At 55.0% G+C, this 26,589-nt stretch overlaps 1 protein-coding gene across 4 annotated transcripts in view; it reads right to left on the reverse strand.

Annotated features, from left to right (window-relative positions):
• The window catches only part of CRHR2 (corticotropin releasing hormone receptor 2), a 47,812-nt gene that overhangs the window by 14,359 nt on the left and 6,864 nt on the right, over window positions 1–26,589 (reverse strand). Inside the window, exons 2-6 of one of the 4 annotated variants that reach the window (XM_072764648.1) lie at window positions 24,424–24,517; window positions 17,069–17,194; window positions 3,214–3,299; window positions 1,265–1,371; window positions 782–899 (exon numbers count right to left, since the gene is read on the reverse strand). In XM_072764648.1, coding sequence (XP_072620749.1) covers window positions 782–899; window positions 1,265–1,371; window positions 3,214–3,299; window positions 17,069–17,194; window positions 24,424–24,517 — 531 coding nt within the window. Of the gene's footprint in view, window positions 1–781; window positions 900–1,264; window positions 1,375–3,213; window positions 3,300–17,068; window positions 17,195–17,292; window positions 17,555–24,423; window positions 24,518–26,589 lie in introns of those variants that run through there. The other 3 variants (XM_072764650.1, XM_072764647.1, XM_072764651.1) reach the window with 3 other exon arrangements.

Consider the following 26,589-nt stretch of genomic DNA (forward strand, 5'->3'; position numbering starts at 1 on the left):
CTCCTCTTCTCAGAAAGTCCTACTGAGGTGGAAAGCTAAAGATCCCCTCCTCCCAACCCTGCCTTTTCTCCAAGTTAAGCGACAATTTTATCAGTTCAAGCTAATACTGGGCTGCAGGGCACCCACCCCAAATGGGATTGAACTCAGTTAATGTTGTAGCAGGGCTCAATGTGGGGTCAGGTTAAGGGTCAAACCAGGCTGGGTCTCTGCTCGGGTCCATCAAAGAAAAATGTATTGAGAGGTCTCTAGTGGTGTGCCACAGGACTCTGTGCTTGGCCTCATTAGTCTCGGGGTTTACAGTGACTGGACATGGTACAGCAGCAGCTGACACAAATCCAGGGTGGGTAGCTGACACGCGGGATGGCCTGGTCAAGATCTTGCTGGCTTAGATGTGGAGGGATCATTATAGTGTCACGTAACCTACCCGAGCTTCAGTTTCCACGTCTATATAATGGGGAAAATAATCCTTATAAGTCTCTCCTTGGAATCGAGATAAAGCTCAACAGAGCTTAATTCCAGCCTCTTCTTCTCTAAGGGGTCTTTGGGAAGTCCTGGATTCAGAAGATCCAGGAGAGAGGGACAGGCTAAACCAATCTGGTTTGAGGTTTGTGCAGCTCCCAAGACCCAGGCCCGGCAGTACCCTGCCCCCCAGCCCTTCCCAGACAGACAATGATTGGGGTAAAGGTGAGCGCAGGTGCGGGTCCACACCTGAGGACTGGGCAAGAGAGGTGGGTGCCCCCAGAGCCCGGAGCCCCCCAGCCCCAAGCCTCGGCCCAGTGACCTCATTGCTCTCATGCACTTCATGGTCGATGAGCTGCAGCAGGAACCACATGACATTTCGCAGGATAAAGGTGGTGATCAGATTCCAGTGAATCACGTTCCGCAGACAGCGGATACTCCTGTGGGAGGCCCAGGTCAGGGGTCAGCCAGGATCAGGAGTTAGTTGAGATGGGCCCTGCCTGGGGTCAGGAAATAGTTGGGACCCAGTCCCCTGAGGCCAGGTACAGACTCAGCCTCCGGTGAAGGCAGGGCTGCAGCAGGAGCCACATTCCCCCTAGGGTGGCCATTGGGGCGCTCTCTCAGAGCCAGCTCCCCCTTTGCATCCTGCATGCTTGCCAGTGGTCAGTGCCCTGGCACCTCCTCAGACCCCTCAGTCTGTTGGCTTCAGGGCCCCCCCAAGTGGAGGTGAGAATGTGTGGGAGGGGTGAAGGGGTGCTGTGGGGAGAGGGTCAGGGAAGAGCAGCAGGGGGTGGGGTGGACTCACCGCAGGGTCAGGAAAAGCAGGAAGGCGGCCACAAGGGCAGCCACCGAAACGCAGTGACCCAGGTAGTTGACAACGAGGGCGATGCGGTAGTGCAGGTCGTACTTCCTCTGCTGGACAGACAGACAGGCAGGCAGACAAGTAGACGGAGGCATGAGGCACATGGAGGGTGGGGCTGTGGCCACCCTAAGCGTCCTGACCCTGGAGGCAGAAGTGGCTTCAAGTGTCATTACCAGTTCTGGCTCCTAGAGCTCACTCCTGTTGGCCATGGGTAGCTCTTGATAGATTTTTTTTTAAAGATTTTATTTATTTATTCATGAGAGAGAGAGAGAGGTGCAGAGACACAGGCAGAGGGAGAAGCAGGCTCCATGCAGGGAGCCCCGTTGTGGGACTCGATCCCGGGACCCTGGGATCACGCCCTGAGCCAAAATCAGATGCTCAACCCCTGAGCCAGCCAGGGACCCCTCTTGATATATTGCTTTTTTTTAATTGTTAAATTTTTTATTTTATTTTTTTACATTTTTTTTAAATTGGAGTTCAATTTGCCAACATATAGCATAGTACCCAGTGCTCACCCCATGCCTCTTGATAGATTTAAATGGCTGCACTCAGACCTCCTGACATGCCATTTGGGGGCAGGTTTGGACACACCGCATTCTGGCATATGCCAGAGGTGTGACTATCTAGATTCTCCTGTCATTTTAATTCTGGACGGGGAGTTGTCACACCTGTGTTTAATCTCCGCTCAGACCCTCGCTGGCTGAGTGACTGAGGGTAAGTGGATTTAGATCTCTGGGCCTCAGTTTTGACATCTGTATTATGGAGCCAACCTGCCCTTCTGCTGCAGACTCAGCAGGCTCTGGGAGGTCCCTGGGAGCCCAGGGAGCAACGAGGGGGCACAATGTCTGTAGAGAAGTTAAGAACAAGATTAACGCCACACAAAAGCCGGTCTCCTTTTTGTGATCTCTGCGATGCTGCCCCCGACCCCATGCCCACTGCGGATTGCCACTGCTCAGAGAGGCTGTCGGTGGAGACGGGAGGGCAGAGGTCTGGCGGGAGCCTCCTTTATGGCCCATCCCACTGGCCACTGCTGTGGCCCCAATGCAGACCCCCTCTGGCTCACATTTCGTAGTATCGCCTTCTCAGGGTAGCTACATGTTTTTCCTCTGAACTTGGACTTTCTGGGGGAAAGTCTCAGCCTCACTGAGGGCTGTAATGGGTGAATGGGGAGGAAGGTAGAGGTGGGCTATGGCAGTTTGGGTCAGGAATGAAGTGCAGCTTCAAGGGGCAGGAGGTTGGGGATGCCTGGGTGGCTCAGCGGTTGAGCGCCTGCTTTCAGCTCAGGGCGTAATCCCGGAGTCCCAGGATCGAGTCCTACATTGGGTGACCTATGAGGAGCCTGCTTCTCCCTCTGCCTGGGTCTCTGCCTCTCTCTCTGCATCTCTCATGAATAAATAAAATCTTTAATAAATTTTTAAAAGGGGGGAGGAGGCTGGCACTGCAGGCAGCATGGGGCCCAGTTCCAGAGCAAGAGTGCTGCTGAGGTCCGAGCAGGACCCAGATGCCCACGGGGCCCACCCTTCTGGAGGCTGTGCTTGTTTCCATGTGGACTCATAGAATCAGAAAGCTCGATGGAGCAGCTGAGGCCCAGGGGAGGAAGGAAGTCACACAGCCCGTTCGATGTTGGGACACCGGTCACACCATCTTCCCCTTCTTGTGTCACATGCGATCTTGGCTGTGTCCTCTGTTAGCCAGAGCTCTCCCAAAGGTGAGTCCCCCTTCTCTACTGTGGTGTCACTGAGCAGAGGACAGGACGCTGAGGCAGGGGAAGCAGTGCAAAAAGGTGTGGTTGGGTTGCACGAGGCCTGGTTCTTCCCTCGGGATCCTCTGTGCTCGACCTGAGGCCTGATACCTGTACAAGGACCACAGCTGGGGCAGGTGGGGCCGCTCACCTTATCGTCCAAAATGGGCTCACACTGTGAGTAGTTGATCCGTGAAGCCCACGTCCCATTCTCCAAGCACTCCCGGTAGGCATTCCCTACAAAAGAGGCCAAGCACCAGGAGGCAGGTCACTCCCCTCCTCCAGATCACTCTCTGGCTCCCTGGTGCCCACAGGACAAGTTTCATACTTCTCAGCCTCTCTAGGCCAGGAAACACAACACACATTTAAAAGTTCATGTGAAAAAAAAAAAAAAAAAAGAAAGAAAGAAAGAAAAAAAACAAAAATAAATAAATAAAATTAAAAAATCAAAGTTCATGTGAAAGACATTTACGTGAAAATTATGGGGCAACCCGGGGGTGGCTCAGCAGTTTAGCGCCACCTTCAGCCCAAGGTGTGATCCTGGAGACCCGGGATCGAGTCCCACGTTGGGCTCCCCGCATGGAGCCTGCTTCTCCCTCTGCCTGTCTCTGCCTCTCTCTCTCTCTCTCTCTCTCTCTCTGTCTCTCATGAATAAATAAATAAAATCTTTAAAGAAAAAAAAAATAGTGCAAAAGGCTTACCACACACGGTAGCTCAAAGGCATGATAAAACCCATGTTGGATACAATCTTTGATGAGCAATTTGTGTACTTTCTTTAATTTTGTTCGAAACTGAACCTGCCTTGGAGCCCTGGGTTGTGGCTGAAGATCTGCTGCCTTCGGCGCTCTGAATAATTTCCATTCTTCTCTCATTTTATACCGATGTGATCCATACTTTTCCCCACCAGCATTAACACTTCTGTTTTAACAACAGCTATACCATGCAGAGTGGGTGTTTACCACAGACCAGACTTTCAAACCCTTTAGGTACGCTTGTCCATTCCATCCCCCCAGCAACCCCATGATTAACAGTAACCCATTTTCCAGAAGGGGAAACTGAGGCACAAAGAGATTAACCTACTGGTCAAAAGATACACAGGTGAGAAGAGGTAGAGGCAGGATGCAAATCCCGAAGGTCTGGCTTCTGGCTGCACGTTGTAAGCCCTGGCCCCTGAGCAGTGGCACACAGGAAGGAGGGACACTCGGGGGAACGGGGTCTGTGCCAACCTCAAGCTGCGGCGGCCCAGGAGGGCCTGTGTGGGGTCTCTCGGTGTCTGACGGGAGCGGGGTATGTGCCGAGACGCTTCAGAGCACCCACGTGGGACATGCAGAAGCGCAGGTCCCCTGGGCAGGGCAGGCAGGAGGGTCACAAAAGGCTCATGCTTACCTTTCCTGAAATCCCAGCTTGTCTGTCAGTCCAGGGTCCTAGGCCACCACCTCCAGGTGGCCCACCCTCAAGGCTCTCGCCAGGAGGAACCCCTCCCACCTGAGAATTCCAGAGCCTTTGCCAGCCTCTGATTTGTGCCATTAGCGCATTAGCGCATTAGGTGACCTGCCCCACTTCACTACAAATTCTGAAAGATCCGTGATTTGGGGGTGATTGGTACTGGGCTTTTGGGCTACTGGGCAGTTGTTGGTGGGTTTTCCTTCTGGTTGATGTTAGATGTATAATAATACAAAGCTAATAAAAATAAAGAGCTCCCGGAGCACAAAGTCACAGAGCTGGAGGGGGAGCCTTAGATTGCTTTTGGAAACAGTTGTGTTCTGAAATAATTAAGTTACTTAAAAAAAAAAAAAAAAACAACCCACTTCTGTTGCGCTGACAGTGAGTTCAAAGCAATGGGATTAAGGGAGCACTTGCTGAGGAGCTGAAACAAGGGGGGAGATTCTATTAGCTTAATTGTTTTTTAATTTGGTGCTCTGAGCTCCTCGATTTTTCAAATCCCGGGTTGTTAACCGGCCTGTCGCTGCCGCCCTGGCCCTGGTTGGTGGGAGCCCTAGCGATTCGGACCCGACGTGAGCACACCGGCTCCCTGCCCTTCACCACGGCACCCACATCCGCTCAGGCGTTCTCCTTCCTCAGAAGGAGAAGGTCACCTAAGTGCATTTCAGTGTCACTACAGAGAGATTATGTGCTAAGAGAATTTGATGCTTAGGGTTAGTGATTTACTGAGATAAACGACGGAGTGCAGGGTGAGTCGAAAGGACCCACGTAAAGGGACTTTGGGAGGGTTGGACCTTTAATAATATGAACAATGGCTCACTGATAGGGGTTTAGGGTCCAGTTGGACCCCTGATCCCAACTCTGGTTCAAAGGGCAGGACATTTATCTTCTAGGGACGTGTTCATAGATGTTATCCAGCTTTCCTGAAGTTCAGTGCTCAGCCCCTTCCTTCAGGAAGGCCTCTTTGATTGCTCCCATCTCACAGATTTCTCTCTCATGACTCCCTCAGCCCACCCCGGAGCCCTGCTAGCCTACGCCTCACACTTCACCCCTTGCTCATAACCTGACCTAAGTTGTTCAGGTGTATGAGCCTGATCAGTGTGGGGCTACCCAAGGACACGAATACTTTCCCAAGCATGATCTCTCGTGATGCTACTAACCAAGGAGTGGGCTTGGGGATGGGAGGGAGTCAGGACAGAGAAGCTGCAAATCTGAGACCTTGCTAGTCCCTCAGGTCAATGCCCTCGGGGGTGCCAAATTATATGAATTCTGTCTCCTGGCTTTCTTTTTCTGGAATCCAGCCGCCTCCTGCCATCACTCCACACGGCACCTGATATTGACCCTAGCAGGCCTGGCTCATAGCTGGCTCCGTGCTGAACCACCCCTTGAAGCACCCTCCTCGCTCTCACCCATGGCTCCTGACAAACTCTTACCTATCTTCTAAACCACAGCTCATAACTCAAGTGCCATCTCCGGAAGGCTTCCCCAGCACCCTAGGCATTTAAGCAATCTCTTCTTTTTTTCCTCTAAATGCCTCCTCTAGGTCTTGCCATCTCTTGAAACATGGGCCTTCACATTCTACTGTCCTTGAACCACACCAACACATCCATTTGGTGTCACAATCCAGTACACCCCCCCCACCCCCCCACCTCCACCCCGCACACGCCCTACATTAATGAGGCCAGTGTCGCAAAGCAAATCTTATCTTGACCACAGCTATGTTATTTTTCTTCCTATTCTATTCTAATGAATTCTATTTATTTTATATATAAATGCTGGTCATGACTCACTAAACCGACCTCGCAATCCACTATTGTGCTATGACCCATGGTCTGAAAACCAAAAATCAATTTTAGAGCATTTGACTTAACTCACTATGGGTTTCATCTTTTGGGGCCTGATCTTTTTTTTTTTTTTTTCCTTTTGCTACTGAATTTAAGCTTCCTGGGGACAGACAGATAGGCAGAGACCACATGGGAGTCTCTGAATCCTCCCTAGGAATTAGCCATCAAGTACTCATGGGCTGCATCAAACCAACTCAGATGTGCCAAAACCTTGGAAAGCAGGGTCTGAGATGTGGGATGGGTGGTGGAAGGGGCTTCCCTCTGGGGGCCCAGTCGTGCCTGGAGATGAGTTTCTGGCTACAGAATTGTAGGTACCAGAGGACTGGAAGACAGATGTGCCCATCTCTTCGGGGGAGCTGGCTAATGAGGACACTGTGCCCTCAAGCACAGCTTTGGACAGGAGAGAGTAAGACAGAGGAGTCCCCCCCACCTGGGAAAGTCTGAGGGCAGGTGGCTAGACCAGAATTGCAGGGCTGGATGCAGTGAAGGGAGTGCCTGTTACCACAGCAACACAAGTGCCCCTGCCGAGGATCGATGCCAACGGTGTGCGGTGTGGCCTGCTGGGGGCATTAGGGTCTGGATGATGATGGCAGGATGATGCAAGCAGGATCCTTTCTTCCAGGGCTCTGTGGCCTAGGAATCCTGGTCCCTCTTCCCAGCAGCATGCCAGGTCTCTTCCCCCAAAGTGGCCCTGTCCTGTCCAAAGTCCACATTACAATGGTCTTTCCCTCTTTCGGATGCCCCCTTCTTGATAGGAGTTCCTGGTTCAGGCAGTCACCTAAGTGGTTCAGAAGCCTGGCTGGGAGAAGATGGGGGCTGATATTCTGGCTGTAATTTTGTCTCTGGCTGGCTGGCTGGCTAAGTGACCTTAGCGAAGTCCCTTCTCTCTTGGCCTCAGTTTCTCCTCTCAGTAAGAGTAATGTACATCCTTTTGCAAAGATGTGATCGGCATCTCATGTAGGTCAAGTAGCAGCTGTGTAGGACTTTTCAATCTTCCATGTGACAACTCCAAACATCCCTATATCACTTCCAAGTGCTCCCTGGGTTGGCACTTCTTTCTCTGATAGTCGAACTGACAAGTCTTGGGAGACAGGGACCAGGAGGGACCATTTTTGGATGGACATTACGGGGGAGAGTGTAAGACCCAGGTCGGGCATGGGGAGTGAGTGGGACTGGTGGAGGGGCAGCAGCATGGTCACTGGATATCTGGGGTGGGGTGGGGGGAATGACATGAAGTTAGGGCAAGAGGTGCTGGCTGGCAGGGAGGTGGGAAGGTACCAGAAGCAATATTTAGTGAAGGAATGAGGTCACTGCGGGGGACAGGAACTTTCAGCACTGCGGACAGAAGGATAGGGCTCCCTGCTCCCCACGGGGCGTGCACCTGCGGGCACCTTGGAGAGCTCCTGAAACACAGCCTTCCCACCCTGCATTCAGCCCAGGGCCCTGCACCCAGCCCAAGATCACACTACTTTGTGACCCTCTTTCAAGGCCCAGCTCCTCTGGATGCTTCCAAGGCTGCTCCAGTCCCCTGAGGGTTCCACTGCTCGCTGCTCCTAGTCCACCCTTGGGAGGGTGGGAGGCTTAGGTCGCCCTATCCTCTGGCCCTTCCCTGAGAGCTACACAGAGGGGAGCAGACAAGGGGCTCAGGACAGACAGAGGTGGTGCTGTTGGCTGCGGGACTAGGGAACTCTGAGTGAAGAGAGAGGCACAGAGTGGGCCAAGAAGGCAGTCTGCCACCCCGGGCACCTAGGCTCTGTCAAGCTGCACAGCAAATGCACAACAGTCACACAAGGCAGGAGGCACCCAGGGTCTCCTACAAAGGCCACGCGGAGGCTGCCACTGTAAGTACAACCCCACATGAAGTAGGGGTGTCAGTATGAAACAGTAAACCTATGGGCAAGCATCCTACAGATTCCAGGCAAGAAAGCCTTGACTGTTCCCAGGAAAGCAAAGTGGAAACTGAATCAGCAGGCATCCTCTTGGGAATTTAAGAGGGGGAGGCAGCTTCTCCCTCATTTGGTCCAGAGGGGCCCAAAGAGGGACTGTGACATGTCGGGGGTCATCTGGCCACAGTCTGTTCCAGAAGACCCAACACCTTTTGCCACTTCCGCAGTGTCTTAGCCACTTCATGTCCAGATCCCCAGGACAGAAAATGCCTGAGGGGCCAGGTCTCCCACTCTCAGTCCCCTCACTGACCTGCCCTGGGAGCTGGGCTACTCCAGATACAGCCATGTCCTTCCTGTCTGGCTTGAGGCCTTGCTGGGAAACCTTTGCCCTTCGTCTTGGGTCATCTTTCTTATCTTTTATGGAAAAAAAATCTCGCCTGCCTGGACAAGGCCATGAATGCTGTAGGGCCTGACAAATTGCTTTTTGCCTCCAGTGAAGATACCACTTGGGGAAGCGTGGCACAGTCATGGTGCCAATAGCATCATTCCCCTGAGCTTCCCAAACAAGGTGCTTGTCCCTGAGCTAAAACTCCTGCATTGCTCAGATGCTGCTGCAGCTAACTAGGGCTGGCCTGCTCCGGGGCCCAGCTGGAACATTTCCTGTCTTCGTCCCATCCCAGCCCATTGGTGGTGGGGGTGGCAGCTGGTGATGCTCCTCCAAGCTTCGAACCAGCTTGACCTAGAAGGAATGCTGGGCTGAGAGATGGGAAATCTGCCCACATCAACACAAACATCAGGTTGGGAAGGGCCTCCCAGAGCCAGCTGCTTATGACATCTGGGATGAGAGACAGGGAACTCCTAACCATTTCTTCAGTGCTGTGTGGACACTGCTCTTGGGGCCCTAACTGTCCACTGGGGCCTCCAAAAACCCTCAGTTCTTGATTTCCAAAGGACTTCTCACTCATGATGCCTTCCCATCATCCTCAAGGAGGCGTGGCAGGGGTAAATGTCTATACTTACAGTAGACACTGGGGAAACTGAGTCAAGGAGGTACAGAGCAGTTTAATGGAGCCCACACTGGGCCCAGGAAACAAGGAAGAGGTGTGACTGGAATCCACTCACAGTGTGAGATCACTGCCCTCCCCAGGGTTGGCGCAAGTGGGAGGAGGTGCCTACCACCCCCCACCTCCAGCCTCTATTGTGCGGGGCTTCCTCCTTCCAGTCATCCCTAGCAACGCTCAATGGGCTTGTCGCCATGACGCCGGTCTGTGGCCTGCACAGGGAAACAGGAGAAGGCGAACAAACGGGGGACCCCTGAGCCATAGACTTCTGTGGAGTGGAGGAACGTCAGGGTTGGGAGACCATGAGACTCATCAAGCTCACCCCCCACCTGCCCCAAAGAAGAGAAAGGCCTGCCCAACGGTGACATAAGCAGTCAGTGGCCTGGCCAGAATTAGAACAGGCTTTCAACCATAGTTGCTGTGAAGTAATGTGGGGTGAGGACATCTTTGACTGGCAGATCTTCTCTTTACCTCGCTCCAGAGGCCTTTGGGGATCAGACCCTCTGGGTGTAGACAGACTGCTCCCTCCTACACCACCATCCAAGGGCCACAGACTTGCGGTGGCTCAGAGATGACAGAGGGCACACCGTCCAGAAAGAGGCCAACCATCCTTGGCATGACCAGGACGGTCAAGGACATCATCATCATCATCATCTCATCATCATCATCATCCTTATTCTGGGCCTTATTCTTTACTGCCCCTGCTGACAACACTCCAGCTGTCCACAGGAACCTCACGAGGCCTCACAGCGCCTCATGGGGACACCATATTTTCTGTCCCCCTCACACAGATAAGAGCACTGGGACTTGGATGAGGGGGACCTCCCCCATCACTCAGTGACTCAGGGCACAGCCAGGACTTAGATCCACCCTCCTGAATCCAGGATCAGGGTTCCTCTTGCTCTCCCTCACCCCAACCTGCACCCCTGCAGGTGTGTGACAGGAGCTCCCCACCAGACTCTGGAGGGATGGTCCCTGAGAGTCACTGGGGGTGGGGCTTTGCTGTGGGGTTCCAGACTCTGCAGGAGGTTGCTGGGGGGATGGGGGGGTGGGGAGGGAAGGAAAGAGTGCTGTAGCTCTAACTATACTGAGCTAGGAGGGAGAAGAGGGGGAGGGGAGGGTTAGAGTTCTCAGCCAGCCTGGATTTAGATTTCAAAGGTCCGTCCTGAAAATCAAGCAGCGTTGCACCAGAATGTTCTGTTCCTGCCCCACGGGGCTATGGATAAGCGGCTGGGAGTGCTAACAACAGCAGAATTGAGGCCCATGCCCTGGACTAGCATTCAAAGCCTTCGTGCCTCCATTCCCTCTACCCTCCAGTGGGCACGTCACTGGTCCAATTTTATAAGGCCCTATCCAACAACACTTCCTCTGGGAAGTCTTCCCAGCTTACTTTCCCTCCTCTTGGAATCAACCTACTCCCATGTGTCTTATAATCTTGACTGTGCTATTTCACTTAAGAGCAACTATCAGAGAGCTCTTTTCAAGAGTCTCTCTGTCTCTCTGTCTCTGTCTCTGTCTCTCTCTCTCTCTCTCTCTCTCTCTCTCTCTCTCGGCACCTGGGTGGCTCAGGTGGTTAAGCATTCGACTCTTGATTTCAGCTCAGGTCATGATCTCAGGGTTGTGAGATGGAGCCCCGCGTTGAGCTCTACTCTGGGCATGAGCTTGCTTGGGATTCTCTCCCTCTGCCTTCTGCCCATTAGTGCACTCTCTAAGTAAATAAAATCTTAAAAAAAAAAAAAAAAAGTATCTTTGTCTCTTTCCCTCTAGAACAGAAGCCCTGGGAAGGCTCAGGTGTTCCGCGTGTTTGAAGAGCTTGTTTCCAGTAAGAAGAGGGCAATCCTCTCACGAACCCAATAAGAGGTAAGCCTGGGCAGGAAACAGACCGGTAAGCAGCTGGAGGTTTCCTGGAAGAGAGGGAGGGGGATCAGGAGTGGTTGCACCTCTGGTCCTCTCTGTGATGAAGGGTCCTCCTCAGGCAGGTGGACCATCATGCCTCTCGGCCGCCTAGGCCTATGCCTGCAGAGGCGGAAAAATGCTAGAGCAAGGGCCAAGAGCTCTCAGCCAGCAGAGGCCATTCTGTGCCCTGGCTTTCTGAGGGACCCTGGGCAAGTGTTTTTTCCTTCCTGGGCCAGTCATCCTCCACCCCTAAGCAGCAGGGGAGCAGAGGGGAGGGGAGGGCTGGACTCAAACAGAAAGCCCTGCAGCTGGGGAGCTCTGGAGCATGCAGATGGCCAGAGGAGTAGCCACTCTACTCTCTCTTCCCTCCTCCTCCTCTTAGCCAAACCCTGAGTGACGGCCAGGCACGGCCCACTTTCTCTCTCTCCCAGCACCAAAACCACCCTGACACAGGGTTATTAACTCCTTGCCCCTGGGCCTCGGGGCAAGGTCTCAGAATACCAACAGGTCTCACTGGGGACTGAGAATGTAGACCTGAGTTTCTACATTCCCAGCTTCTACTTCCTCAGCCCAGAGGGGAGGCTCTATTTGGAACCCTCCCTGAGGCTCATGCCCTCATACCACACAAATATGACTCTACCGCTTCAAGACCTTCAAGAATCACTCCCACCTCCCCCCAGGAAGCTTTCCAGGAATGTCCCAGTGCCCACCAAGCCCCTCTTTCCAATCCCTGACTGTTGGTTTGTGTGAGTCTGGTCTTGAAGTAGCCTGGGGTTCTCTGAGGGGAGGGCTCAGCCCTTCCTATTACCAGGTCCCCCCAGTGCTGAAGACAAGCAGACAGACCCCGTGGGAAGATACCTCTGGCTGGGGACCCCTCAGTTTGTGTTTCCAATACAGGCAGTGCTTCAGCATGTCTCTAAAGTGAGGTTCTGAGAAGTAGGCACCCCCAGCCCTCTCCAAGGGGTTAGGTCAGGTGGGGTGTCTTTTTTTCCCCTGGTCCTGGCAGATGCCTCGGTACACATGAGCCCAGTAGTTGCCAACAGGATATGGGGAGGGGGGAGCCTGAGAGCCAGAGACTGAGGCTGAACTGCGCTGGGCTTAGTAATTCCGCAGGAGGAAAATGAGCCATGTCCAGGAGGGAGCAGGACTTCCCCTAGCAGCCAGGAGGGCCGCAGGAGTGGGTGGGAGGAGGTGCCTGGCAGGAGGAGGTGCTGGGGCAGGCGGGATCAAATGAGGGATGGGACGAGGGAGAGACGGAAGGATTGAGGGAGGAGGGAGGGGAGGGGAGGGAGAGGGGGAAGGGAGAAATGGAGGGAGGAAGACAGCTGGAGAGGGAGGAATGAGGGAGGGCAGGAGGGAGAGAGCCACAGATAGAAAATAAGAGAGAAGCTGGACAGAGACAGACACGTAGAAGGAAACAGAAAATACATCCAAAGACAAGGAGGGAGCCATACAGAGAGACAGACAGAGACAGACACGGGACGCACAGACAGGCACACGCAGACATGGGCTCAGAGCCTGCACAGGGGAGTGGGAGGCGGGAGGAAATGGAGTATATTGCCTACTCTGGATTCATCCATTTCCCTTCTCCTTGCAGACGGGGAGACTGAGGCTCAGGAAGGGGATCAGACTCGCTCCAGACGCTACAATAGTTTTGGAGTGGCCCAGAATTTGCACCTGCATCCTCTATGGGCTCGGAGAAACCTGGGGGGAGGCAGAGGCCCCCTCCTGTCCCGGAAATGCCAAGTCCTCAGCTTTCAGGTCCCCACCCAGAGTGTGTGACCTAGAGCCCCCCACATTTTCCCACCCTGTCAGATGCACTTGCCCCCACTAGGGGCCTGAGTGAGCTGGGAGGGGGCGGTCCCTAAAGTGGAGACAGGCAGAAAGCCTCCTGGCAGCCACTGCAAGAAAGCTCCGGCACCCTGAGCGGTGTGGGCAGCAGGACTGTGGCCCATCCATTGGCCAGGTCTGACTCAGGGGGACTGAGGTCCCCTCACTGGGCCAGCTCTGCCCTGAGCCCTTGGCTGGGGGCCCCAGACCCGGTTCTCCAGCCCTCTCAGTGATTCCACAACTCCTTGATATCCTTGCAGCTAACCCCTTCTCTGTTGAAGCCAGCACACTTGCTTTCTGAGAGTCGGAATCCCTACTCTGTCACAGGCTGTGTGACTTTCAGAAAGTCAATTTTTCTCTGTGCCTCCATTTCCCCACGTGCAATAGGAGGACAAATACCACATCTCCATTAAACGGTCAGCGCGCTGATCAGTGCGTTAACGCAGGTCAAACGACAGCACAGACACATGGAGCCTGGGCCAGAGAAGCGTGGGTGGTGGGGAGAGCCTGGAGGGAACTTGGACACACTGACATTGATCGTGGTTTTGCAGGGACGAGCGTGTGTGGTCATGGACAAGTCCCAACCCTTCCCTGCCTGTCCTGCATCTGGAAATAGTCTCTATTGGTGGATGGAACTTATCAAGGCTCTGAACGGGCCTCCAAACCTGCCCCCTGCGGCAGCCAGCTGACCACGCACCGAAGAATGCCTTGCCCCAGCAGGAGGCGCTCCCCAGGCTTTCCCCTTGCAGCCAACTGCGTGCTGGATGGACATCTGCCCTCAGACGTCCCTCCATTTCCCTAGGGATGACATATCCCCACCTATGCTCAGCATTTTCCAGGTGTCATCCCGGACTCCTCCCGTGTCCCCATCCCAGTCCAGTCCTGTGCATTCCATGTATCCAAGGTCTCCCGCATCTGTCCCCTCCTTGGCCCACCCCCCCTCCCCTGCCCCACAGTCTCCATTTGCCTTGGGCCAGGAGTAGTAGCCTCCTAACCCCTCCTCCTGTCTGTAGAGGCCCCGCGTCCCAAAGCTGAACCCCTCTGCCCCAGGCTCCCTCCCGCACGGAGGCGAGGTCCTCGGCAATGCCCTGCTCCATCTGACCAACATCCACCCGTGTGCTCTCATCTGTTTCTTTCTCCTCCTACGTGCCCTGCAACACTCACCAGTCCCGAGCCACAAAGCATGATTCCATCTTCTCCCGTAAGCCTGTTAACACTTTCACCTGTCCCCACCTAAAATCCCACCTGTCCCCAGAAGTCCAGCTCAGGGGGCTCAGCCCCACCCTCCATCCTGCAGGGTGGAGGCACGAGTCCTTCTTCTGTCCCTTTAAACTATCCCCAAGGGCAGCCCTGGTGGCTCAGCGGTTTAGCGCCACCTTCAGCCCAGGGTGTGATCCTGGCGACCAGGGATGGAGTCCTATGGAGTCCCTGCGTGGAGCCTGCTTCTCCCTCTGCCTGTGTCTCTGCCTCAGTGTGTGTGTGTCTCTCATGAATATATAAAATATTTTTTTAAAAAAACTATCCCTAAGCAGAGTCTCTTCTGGAGGCAGTATTGCCCTGTGGTTAGGAGTGAGGGCTGTGGATTCCCGAGCCTCAGTTTTCCTGTCCGCGATATGGGTGTAAAAGCAGTATTTATCTCAGGAGGTGGGGATGAGTGGGACCACGTGTGCAAAGCTCTCTCCGTGGCAGCTGGCACCCGGACTATGATCCATGCTTGGTAGCTTTGCAGCAGATTCTCTGTGCTCAGCTGAGTGGAAGAAAGTTCACGGGGCCTAATGACTTGGGCTGCTATCTAGCCCCGGGAATGCGGCCCTCTAAAGAATGAGGCTTCAGTGGGGGTTTGGCTGTAGCAGAGCAAAACTGGAAGAGGAGCCAGACCCTTCCTCCTCTTCCCCAAGGCTTCTCAGAGGAGCTGTCTTCCTCTCTGCGTGCTTTGTCAAGGAAGGATCCCACCGAAAAGACAAACAGGGCGAGAGGAAGCAGTGGCCAGGAGGCAGGGCAGGGGGAACAATCACCACATTTCCGCTGCCATTAGCTTCTCTGCTCTTCCCACCTGAGCTGGCCGCACTGGCTAATGGCAGTGCTCCCAGCACCCCATGCTCCTGTTCCCCAGCAGCTATAGTGTGGGCAGCACTTTGGTCTAAATGAAGAAAATTGCTCATTAGATACCAGGAGTTAATTGGCACTATATTTGCCAACCTCAGTGGCGCCCTGACCTCAGCCTCTCGCTTGATATGACATGATTTGGTATGTGCTCCAGCACCGCCTTTGGGAAGTCTTCCCTGTCTCGCCTGACCCCTTCCCCCATCCTACAACCCCCTTGCTCTCCTGCATCGGGGCATTCATCACTCTGTACTTCTCTTGTCTCTTGCAATCATGAGCCAGAGGGCCTCAATGACAGTGGGGTGGCTGGTGCATAGTAGCTGATTAATAAACTGATTAAAGAAACACTGTGCTCTGCTCTGAAGAAGAGACCCAGGCCCTGCCTTCGGGGAGCTCCAGGCTGGTGGGGAGAATAGGAGGCTGAGGTAGGAACCAGAGCAGAGTTCCCTTAGGTCCACCGCTATGGGGTTGAGATGCCTCATCACCTCACTTGGCCCTTTGTCCCCAGGCCCAGTCTGAACCAGAGATCCTATAATCTTGTGATCCAGCTCATGGGACCCTAAAAGTGAAGTTTTATAATCTCAGGCCTGGAAAGGAGCATGGAAACCATTCCTTCTGCTTTTCCACGTCCTGGATCAGGGACCCCACTTCCTCCCAGAGAGGTCTGTTTTAATCTAGATGGGAAGCACATCCTCAGATAACGCAGAAATCTTCCTCAGCGGCTCTCCTACCTCTACCACCCACTTCAATAGGAGCACCTCTGCTGCTGGACTCCTCAGAGCAGGGCTCTTCCCCGGGCTCACCGGAGTCCTCCACTGATGCAGACAAGGGACTGCTGCTTAGCATCAGATGCAGGCACAGCTATTTTGCTCTCTAACCATCACTTTTAATGAAAGCCTCAGCTCTGAGAGTTTGGACAGGTGTGTGTGTGTGCGTGCGTGTGATGGGAGAGCTGTGCTGCTCTTCAGACGCAGATTTGCCGACTTGCCGAGAGAGGTTGCTATGATGATTCCAGGAAGAGGGGCCTCAGAAAAGCAGCCCCCACCGGCCTGAGGGTCTCGGGAGGACCTCTCTCTGCTGGTCGGGTGGGGCTAGAGATGTGAGTGGCCGGGCAAGGTGGGCCAGTGCATACTGCCTCCTGTAGACTTATAAGCACCCATCAGACCTTCCACGGGGCATAGACTCTCCCCCACCCCCACCCCCACTGAATTACCCCACCTGGATGCTCTGTGACTAGCAGCTCCTGCTACCGCCTTCCCCAGAATGTCAAGCCAGCCAGTGATGTGCCAGGAGGAAGGAGGGCGCAGCTCTCTGGGAGATGGGGGGTGGTCCTGATTCACGCATTACCTGGACAGTGGGAGTAACGCTGCCCAGGAGCCCTGACTCACAGCCCCGAGGGCCGGTCTGGGACATCCAGGTAGGGATGCGGTGACACCCACACGCTCGGGCCCAGAACCCTCCACGCTCTGCATGCGCCCACCCAACACAAGTGCTCGCCCCATCTTTCCTGGCTCCTGCCCTCCTTCCTCTCTGGTAGAAAGAGTCTGATGGCGGCACTCACGGTGGGGGGTGGGGGGGGACGGAGTATATGCGCCCCCAACCGTGGCGTGAGCAGCATTGGCTAAACAAAGGGGGTGTGGACCTGCAGGCACCGAGTAGAGCGCTTTGCCCTCAAAGGGAAGGCAACCCTCCCTCTGCCCTCGGGGGCTGGTCACCGTCCGGCTGAGGTCTGGGGCGGCAGTGGGGCAGGGGACACGGGGGGCGCCCCCGCGCGGAGAAGCGGCCCTCGACGCCTGCGCACCGCCCCGGGGTCGCCCTGGGGTCGCCCTGGGGCCTCCGACGCCGCCGAGCCGTCCCGCTCGCTGAGCCGCTCTTCCGGGGGCGCCGGGCCGGGAGGATGGGGTGGGGGGTGGGGGGTGGGGTGGGGGGTGGGGGGCACTCACGGGTCGTGTTGTACTTGACGCCGTTGAAGTACTCGGGACACGGCCTCTCCACCAGGGCGCCCGCCGCGCTCCGGGGCCAGCACGTCCCGATCTGGTCCAGGGTCGTGTTGCAGTAGGAGTAGGGACCTGGGGCGGGTGCAGGGGAGAGGCGCTCAGCGGGGCTGCCGGGGGCGGGGGCCGGGCGGGGGCCGGGGCCGGGCCGGGGCGCCCTCCGCCGCGCCTACCCTGGGGCTCGGCGGGCGGCCCCCAGCCGTCCAGGAGCAGCTCCTCGGCCAGCGCCAGGCTGCAGTTGGCCTCCAGCAGGCTGTGCAGCAGCGCCGCGTCCATCGCGCCCCGGAGCCGCGCGCCGACCCGGAGCCAGCGTGGGTGCGCGCCCGGCCCGCCCCGCCCCGCAGCCTCGACCGCCGGGCGCCCCAGCGGACCCCGCCGAGAGCAGCCGCGGAGCGCGGGTCCGCACTCGGCCGCGGCCAATGGCGGCGCCAGGGGGCGGGGCCCGGCCTCCCGCGCCCCCACCTCGCCGCGCCCCCGGGGCCCCCCGGCCCCACCCCGGCCCCGCCCGGAGTCCGCTGCTCCCGCCCGGGAGGGCCGCGGGGGGTCCGGGGGGCGGGGCGCCCCGTCCGAGGATCGAGGGAGGATCGAGGACCGCAGGATCGCAGGATCGCAGGTCCCCGGGGCTGCAGGCGCCGCCACTGCGCTCCCGCCCCGCGCGCGCCGACGAGCCTCTGCAGCGCCCCCAACCCGGAGCCTTCCACGCTGAGCCCGGACGCTGCGGGAGCCGAGGGTCCGCGTGCCCATCCCGCTCCAGAAAGGCCCTTGTGGGCCTGTGGGACCGAAGTGGATCGCAGGGGCTTCGAGGGCGGCGGGAGGCCGTGGAGAGGTCTAGTGCGATCCCGTGGCCCGAAGGGGCGAGCGCGGACCAGGCCGTGGGGCTGGGGTGCAGGGAGGTCCCCGAGCACAACCTGCCCTGGCGAGGAGGGGCTGGAGAGGCGAGTGGAAGCCCGAGGCAGGCAGAGCACCAGGTCCCCCTCTCGGGTGACTGGGAGCGGACAGGGCTGTCACTTAATAAGAGGGGGGGAAATCGAGGGGAGAAATTGGCTGAAATTATCTGGAGGACTTCAAATACCCTGGTCTTACTGCCCTGAGCTCGAGGGGAAGTAAAGTGAAAACCTGTTTCTGTTCCTTTTGATTTGGCCTGGGCCCCTGAAACTGCTTTCCATGCCTGTGTGTGCGTGTGTGTGTGTGTGTGTGTGTGTGTAGGACCTACACATCTTTTTTTTTTCTTTAAGATTTTATTTATTCATGAGAGAGACAGAGAGAGAGACAGAGGCAGAGACACGGGCAGAGGGAGAAGCAGGCTCCATGCAAGGAGCCCGATGTGGGATCCCAAGACCCCAGGATCATGCCCTGGGCCAAAGGCAGGCGCTAAACCGCTGAGCCACCCAGGGATCCCGGACCTACACATCATCAGAAGGAATCTGCCCAGGCCCACTCAGGACTGCTGGCTCCATAATTTGTACTGGCTCCAGTGTGGGATTGCCCAAGGTGGGTCAGCTGCTCACACCAGCTGAGTTGGGGGAGTGTGAGGGAGAGGTCCCGGCTCAGGAGACAGGGCCTGGGTATGTGTGGTACACCTCAAACTCAGGCTGGGTTCTGCTCTTGCCTCTATGGCTAGTCTCCCTGCATGTTACCCCAATTCTTGCCCTCTTTTGGGGGGCCAAGGGTGAAATGTTCTCTGAGGCTCCTGCCAGCCTTGAGAGTCTCTGGCTCTGAGTTATGAGATGCAGAGACTGAGGAAGATGTAGGAATGTGTGTGAGTGTGTGCTGAGTGTCTCTATCTTCAGAGGGCAGGGGGAGCTGGGGCCCGGACCCAGCTGGGCTGGAGGTCCCAGGGGAACTAGTCTTGTCCTCCCCCCTGCTGGCCTCCACCGGAAACAAAGCTGCCAGAGAAGGCCCATAGCACCTTGTACTAGCACTATGCCCTAACAGACAGAGGGGAAGAGGTGGGCTGGGCTGCCTTTGTGTGCTCCCGTGTCCCCAGCCTCCATAGGAATGCTTTTGTCATTGCCAAGGCAGAGCCAGAGAGCCAGAGAGCACTGAGCCTAGGGATGAGCCCTGGATTCTCTCCAGGGCTAGCTGACTGGCAGGTACCAGGTGGAGATCACCCAGCCAGGTCTGTCCTCTGCCTCTTGAATGGACAGTTAGAGCCCTTGGCTCAGCTCTGGGCAGCAGCAGAGGCAAAGATCCCTTGGTGTTCATAATAGCCTGTGCCAGGAGCAGGGGAGGACAAGTTGAGCCCCAACCTCAGCTTCCAACCTCTGCATAGTCCTGTCCCCCGGTCCAGGCTGAGCCCTACCCCGCAGGGTCCCATATAGGCTAGAGTGTGGCTGGCAGGGTCAGCCTATGTCTTCACTGGGAAATAGTCTCATTCATGCACAAAGGAGGGCCCTCCACACACCGATCACAGTACAGGGGAAAAGAGAGAAATCAAGCTAAGTTATTAATGTGCTTATCATCAGAGCCACTGCACAGGGGTGGCGAGGACCCAATGACTGGAGGCCAATGACTTCTCGCCTCACATGCAGCTTTCTGCAGAGTAGGATGGCCTGGGAGACTTGGATTGCTCCTAATGGGGAGAGCGCATGCCCAAAAGATTCCTCTGGGAAGTGACTATTCCAGTGGCAGAACCAAAGGCTGGGCCTGCACACAGACCCACAGACCCAAGGTGCCCGGGTTTCTGGGACGCAGGGCCATTTCTACGTGGATCCTATTATGATGAGCGTAACTGTCTGTTATTCTAGATGTGACACAGAGGGGACTGAAGGAGCAGCTTTGGAACAAGTTGACTTTATAGCTCACTTGAGTGTTCGTAGGTAGGTAACCGAGGAAGAGATTGTAGAGAGCTAAAAATGTCCTCAATTAGATTAAATCCGACTACAAATAAACAAAGTCTGGGCCAGCAAGAACGCTAACTGAGGAAGCAGTGGGGAATGGCAGGTCCCTGGGATGGAGATAGGCTTGCAGGCCAGGCACTGGGGGGGGAGGTATTGGGATAGTTGTGTACCCCCAGGCCAGTGAGACAGGCTGCAAGTAAGTCTGGGGAAGCGTGACAGGTGCTGGGGAAGATAGCCATGGGTCAGGAGCAGCATGGGGCGAGGCAGGTGCCCCTGGCCCACCTCTCACGTCAGCTGCCGTGGCAGTGGACGGTTTCAGGCGAGCTTGGACACACACGGTGGTCCTTCGGCGCAGAGCTGAATAGGCACGCCGAGCGTGCTGGAAACACACACTGAGTCCTGCTGTCACGTGTCTTTGCAGCATCACACACATTCTCTCAGTCATCCCACCATCCATCACATGTCAGCTGGAAAATAGGGTTTAAGGGGACAGAGTCTGTCTCTGCCTCTCTACAGGGCTGTGCTCGGTCAGATTGAAGACATGAGGAACAGGCAGTTATGGGTCAAGGTTGTGGGGTTTACTGGGAATTATAATGGGACTGCGGAGGGTGTGGAGTCTTGGGAGAGGCCAGAGGGTGCCCCATGCTTGCCTGGTGGCGCTGGAGACAGTGCCCCCGGGCCAGACAGTCCTCCCCTACACATCCCCCTCTACCTTGGCACACTGGAGGATGGCCAAGGGAAGATGATATCTTCCAGTTCAACCGTGGAACCAGGCAGGGTCCTCAGCAACCTTCCAAGCCCACATTCTCATTTACAGATGGACAAAGGGAACTCCTGCCTCCCACCCCCCTGGGCCACCTTCCCCTCTGCACCAGTCACACTCGGCTTCCTGTCTGTTCCACTAGGCAGACAAAGTGATTTTTCTACAATTAAGATTATTGTATTCTTCCCCTATGAGTGGCTCCCCGTTGCCCTCAGGATGGAGCTCAGCTCTTATGCACTGCAAAGAACACTCTCCCGGATTCTCTATCCTTCATGCTCTCCCTCTTGCCAACTTCAGATGCTCTTTGGACCAACTCATCATTCCCTGGAACCATTCTATAGCTCTGCAGCTCTGCATGTGCTGTTCCCTCTGCTAGGAAAGCCTTTAGCCACTCTTCACTCCAGTTAGCCTAGCTGACTCCCCCTTGCCCTTCAAACATTCAGCGTGGCCTTCCCCTCCTTTGTCTGGTCTGAGTTGGGTGGCCCTCCTAGGGGTCTCCATCTTTTGGGGCTGGTCTATGTCACACCAAGGTTGTTGGGTTTTCTACTGTCTTCTCTACCAGCCCATGGCTCCCTGAGGGCAGGGCTGGTCATGTTCCCTACCTAGTTCCCAGCACCCATCAGAAGGCTCCAGGCCTTGGCAGCAGCTCTGTCTTCCTGGCCAAGGCTCTCTTCCCGTTTGGCCAGCCCTGGTGTGTGTGTGTGTGTGTGTGTGTGTGTGTGTGTGTATAGATGTGTGCATGCATGCATGCACATGTTGGATTGGGGAATTATTTTGTTTCAAGGGATCCTTGAATCCATTTGGGTCCTTATATTGCCTATGGACTGAATAAATAATGTGCATTACCATCTATGCCCTATTAGGTGCCTCTGAGATGAACAAAACAGAAATAATCCATTTAAAAGGCTGCCTGAAGTCCCCTGTGATTATGTGTGGTTCTCCTTTATCTGGACCTCAGAGGCATACAGTTTAACTGGTCACAGCCTTTGATTTATGACCACCTGTCATCATTAGCCCAAACATGGCCTAACTTCATTTTATTTTAGTTTTTTATTTATGGAAGTTCGAATGTAGTAGTAAATATAAGGAATCTATCACCAAATCGAAACCCAGATCCTTGCCAATCACTTACATATTTATCTAAATACTCCTTCCCCAGGGGGAACATTCTCTTAAATATTTATCATTCCTGTGCTCTGAGTTTTTCAGTTTTATCATATGTATGTATGGCTAAACAACAGATTGTTTGGTTTTACTTGTTTCTGAACTTTTACATTAATCATTATGCATTTTCTTAATCAGCGGACACCTAAAGTGAGATCAGTTTCGTGTGGGGATCTGAGAAACTATTCCTCAGGTCCAAGGGCATCCTAATTGCCTATGCACCCCAATTTAAGGGCATGTTGAATGAGGGATGATGTGTCCCCATGACCACTGCTAGGCAGCGTCATCTGTGATATGGCAGATGCATATTTAATGACACAGAGAAGTGTTCACCCTGAGTTATAAGAGGTAAAAGCAGGTTAAAAAATTGTGGACACGGGATCATCCCAGTTTTGTGAAAAAACAACAACAACAACAAAAAAAACATGAGGCTCTATAGATCGGTAAACTCCTGGGGGATATAAACATCATAAAAATTCCCAGGTTGTGGAATAGTGAACACTTACTGTCTTCTTCGATTTTTAAAAAATTTTTTTCCAAAGTACATCAATGTAATGTGTCCCATTTGCAAACAGATGAATGATATTATAAGTTAAGCAGGGGAGGCCTTATATTTGGGGAAGTTGAGGAGGGGAGGGTGGGGTGCCATCCTGCCAGGGGTCACGGGGAAGCCGAGGGTCTGTGCCATGCGCTGGAGGGCAAGGCAGGAAGGTGATGGGTCTGCTGATAAACCAGTATTGCCTCTGAGAGCAGAGGACTCTGGTGAAGGAAAGGCTGGGACCCTCTTGAAATGGGAGGGCCCCCATTTCCTGGCTCATGGGTGACATGGCCCATGCTGGGTGTTTCCATGATCTCTTTTTTTTTTTTTTTTTTTTTTAATTTTTTATGATGGTCACAGAGAGAGAGAGAGAGAGGCAGAGACACAGGCAGAGGGAGAAGCAGGCTCCATGCACTGGGAGCCCAACGTGGGATTCGATCCCGGGTCTCCAGGATTGCGCCCTGAGCCAAAGGCAGGTGCCAAACCACTGCGCCACCCAGGGATCCCTCCATGATCTCTTATACGATCTCCACAGTAAGCCTCTGAGACCAGTTTCTGACAGAGGAGGAAACTGAGGCTTGGGTGGTCTCATGGGCCTGAATTGTGTCCCCCTAAATCCATCTGTCCTAACCCTCAATACCTCAGGCTGTGACCTTATACCTAATTACCTGAGATAGGTAATGAAATTAAAATGAGGACATGAGGGATCCCTGGGTGGCGCAGCGGTTTGGCGCCTGCCTTTGGCCCGGGGCGCGATCCTGGAGACCCGGGATCGAATCCCACGTTGGGCTCCCGGTGCATGGAGCCTGCTTCTCCCTCTGCCTGTGTCTCTGCCTCTCTGTCTCTCTGTGTGACTATCATAAATTAAAAAAAAAAAAAAAAAAAAAAATTTAAAAAAAAATTTTAAAAAATGAGGACATGAGCGCCAGCCCTCATCCAGTGTGACCACAGTCCACGTCAGAAAGGAGCCTAGGGGGCAGCCCGGGTGGCTCAGCAGTTTAGTGCCGTCTTCAGCCCAGGGCCTGATCCTGGAGACCCAGGATTGAGTCCCGCGTCGGGCTCCCTGCAGGCAGCCTGCTTCTCCCTCTGCCTGTGTCTCTGCCTCTCTCTCTCTCTATCTCATGAATAAATAAATAAAAATCTTAAAAATAGAAAAGAGAAAACAGAGGGAAGACACGGGGAGAAGGCAGGCGGCCATCCACAAGCCAAGGAGAGAGGCCTCAGAAGAAACCAATTCTGCTGACTCCTTGATCTTGTATTTGTAGCCTCCAGGACTGTGAGAAAATACATTTCTGTGGTGTAAGCCACCTAGTCTGTGGTGCATTGCAGCAGCCCCCCAGCTAACTCAGGAGGCCTAGGTGACCCATCAGGGCCACGCTGCTTCGAGGTGGAGGAGGTAAGACCCGGGCTTGAGTCTGTCTGACCCCAGCACCTGAACTCCAGACCACTCCACTGTCAGGAAGGCAGGCAACAAGACTTGCCGGGGTCAGGCTGCATTTGGTGCTGGATCCCACCGCTGGAAGCACCCTTGCCTCCTTGTGGCCTTGGCAGCAGCTTCAAATGTGGAGCCCCCCCCAGCCCATCACCACCTTGCAGGTCCTTACCAGGAGGCGACACCTGTAGTCACGGCAACCGGAGAGTGCCGGGAGAGTGCGGTCTACACCTTCTGGCTTGCTCAAGTTTCTAAGCAGGCCGGGCACCCCCTCCTTGGGCTCTAAAACACCAGCCCAGCCAGCTGCCTTTAGATGCAGGGAGCTGGGAGCTGAGGGCTGGAGGAGGACTTCCAGGCAAGTCCTTCATCATTGGTGAAGGGCCTGTGCCCCAAATGGAGAAGGGGCCAGCCCAACGACAGAGAGGAGAGCCAGGACGGGAGGCCAGTCACTATCCACCACCCCAGAGCTTGGGATGGTCCAGGAGAGCTGCCTCCTTCCTCCTGGCCCTGAGGCCCACCCTCATCTCCTGGGGCCAGCCACCAGGTGGTGGCGGTGGACTTGCATACCTGAGAGGTTGGTGACGGTGGTGACCACACGGCAGTACTGCTCCAGCAGTGCCCACTGGGGCTGATGTATCTGCGCCTGGCTCGGCCCAGCAGCCTAGAAGATAGGAAGGACGAGGGTCAGAGGTCAGGCCCTGGCCAGCCACTGGCAGCACCTGTCTGCTCCCCCCACCCTGTTCCATCACTCATCCCTTACCTGCCTTACCTCCCTTACCTCCCTCACCTCTATTGTATAGAAAGGAGAAACTGAGGAGGGAAATGCCTGGCCACGCAGCAGGATGGCAGCCTGGCCAAGCCTGGAACCCTGACCAGGCCTTAGGAGTGGTCCAGTGCAGTTTGACCTCCAAGACAGGAATCTGTGCTGCCCATCCCCTGGTCCCCAAAGCTGTCCTCCTCAGGATGAGATGTGCTCAGTTGTCCTTCTGTCGGCAAAGTCAGGTGGGTGTCCGCTAGCTGTTTGTTTCCCTAACAGATATTTGTAGAATGCCTACTATGTGTCTGGCCCTGGTTGGGAGACCCACTGGGTATCCTTGGGGTGGTCCCAGCAAGGGAGGGATCTCCTAAACTCAGAAGGCAAGGAAGGGAGGGGAGGAGCGCAGACAATGTAACTCTGTTTCCCCGTTACACAGGTAAATGGGCAGTTGCAACAGAGGAAGTCTCCACATGGGAGAGATACCTCACCTGGACTTGGAAAGACAGGGTAGGCTTCCTGGAAGAGGTGGCACTTTGGGGCCAAGCAGAGGAATCAGTAGGGAAAAAGGAAGGGATCACTGTGCCAATGTGGGCACTCACGGGGGAACAGACATGGTTGTGGCAGCCATGGCAATTCCATCTAAAAAATTAAAGACCATCCAGGATGCCATAACCTGAAAAAACCATAAAAACAGGTGCTGGCTATAGAGGAATAAAACAAATGTGGTTTTGTCCCTGAGGGATCATCTTCTAGTGGGAAAGATGGATGGGTGACCACGTTGTTACAGCATCAACAATTTGCTGCTGTGGAAAGGAGTAGCATCTTGAAGGAGGACATGCTGATGTGGGCTTTGAAGATTGAGTAGGAGTTTGCCTGGCTGATGAGGCTGGTGCCAGGAAGAGCATCCTAAGTAGAGAGCATAGCGTATGCAAAGGCAGAGAGGCTGGGGAATGCATGGTGTGAGATGGAATGAGGGCACGGCACTCTAGAATTCTAACTCTTGTCCCCCGTTCCTCCCAAGGCCACCATGTTTCCTGCTCTGTGGCCAGTACGCATGTCTGAGTGCACTTGTGTGCTTGTGCATGTATAAGTGTGTATGCAAATGACTCTTGTGCCTCTCCCAACCCTGACATTCCTGATTCCAGGATTCTAGAAGGCACCACCAACTAGTGGGCAGCCCCTCCCCTCTCCCTTGCCCATCACAGGTTCCCTCCAGGGTAGCTGGGTCAATGTTTGCCCCAGAAGATCCCCAGGGCTAGAGCCCCACAGGCCTCCAACATCACCTTCCCCACATCTGGCTCGGTCCATTTCCTGTGCTGGGGCTGGAGGCTGCTCATTCAGCCTCCGCATGCTGGCCGGGAGCTCCTAATAACAGACCCCACCTGGCCAGACGGGCAGACGCTGCCTGCGGCTCCTCGGAGGGCTTAGGGCAGCAGGGGCACCGTTCCTAGGACCAGCTGGCTCTCTCTCCCACGAGGCTGGGTACAGAGAGAGGTGCTGGGGAGCAGAGGCGTGTGTCGTGTGGGTGCTTGGTGTGTGTGTAAGTTGTATGTGAGGTGTGTGCTTGTGTAGCACGTGTGGTTGTGTGAGTAGTATAGGTATAGTGTACCCTGTGTGTGTGTGTAAGGTGTAGGGGGATATGTATTATGCAGGTGTGGCATGTGTGACTGTGTGAATAGTGTGTGTGTGTGTGTGTGTGTGTGTGTGTGAATAAAGGGCTCCCATGAGCTCTGGGCCCTTGGCCAGCATGACAGACAGACACTATGGGCCGTGGTCTTGCTGTTCACCTATCTGGGGGCTCCTGGGAGCTCCTCAGCTTCAGCTTCTTGGGCATTAGGAAGAGGAGAGGACACTCTTTAGGGACTTCCAAGAAGAATTCCGAGGCCAACCCTCAGCTGGGTGTGAGGAGTGTGGGCCCTAGGCCTGACCCATCGCACACTTCCCTTCCCTCTTCTTGCCCCTTCTTGAGGCAGCTA

This window comes from Vulpes vulpes, chromosome 7 (assembly GCF_048418805.1).
Source record: "Vulpes vulpes isolate BD-2025 chromosome 7, VulVul3, whole genome shotgun sequence".
In the NCBI taxonomy this organism is placed as follows: Eukaryota; Metazoa; Chordata; class Mammalia; order Carnivora; family Canidae; genus Vulpes; species Vulpes vulpes.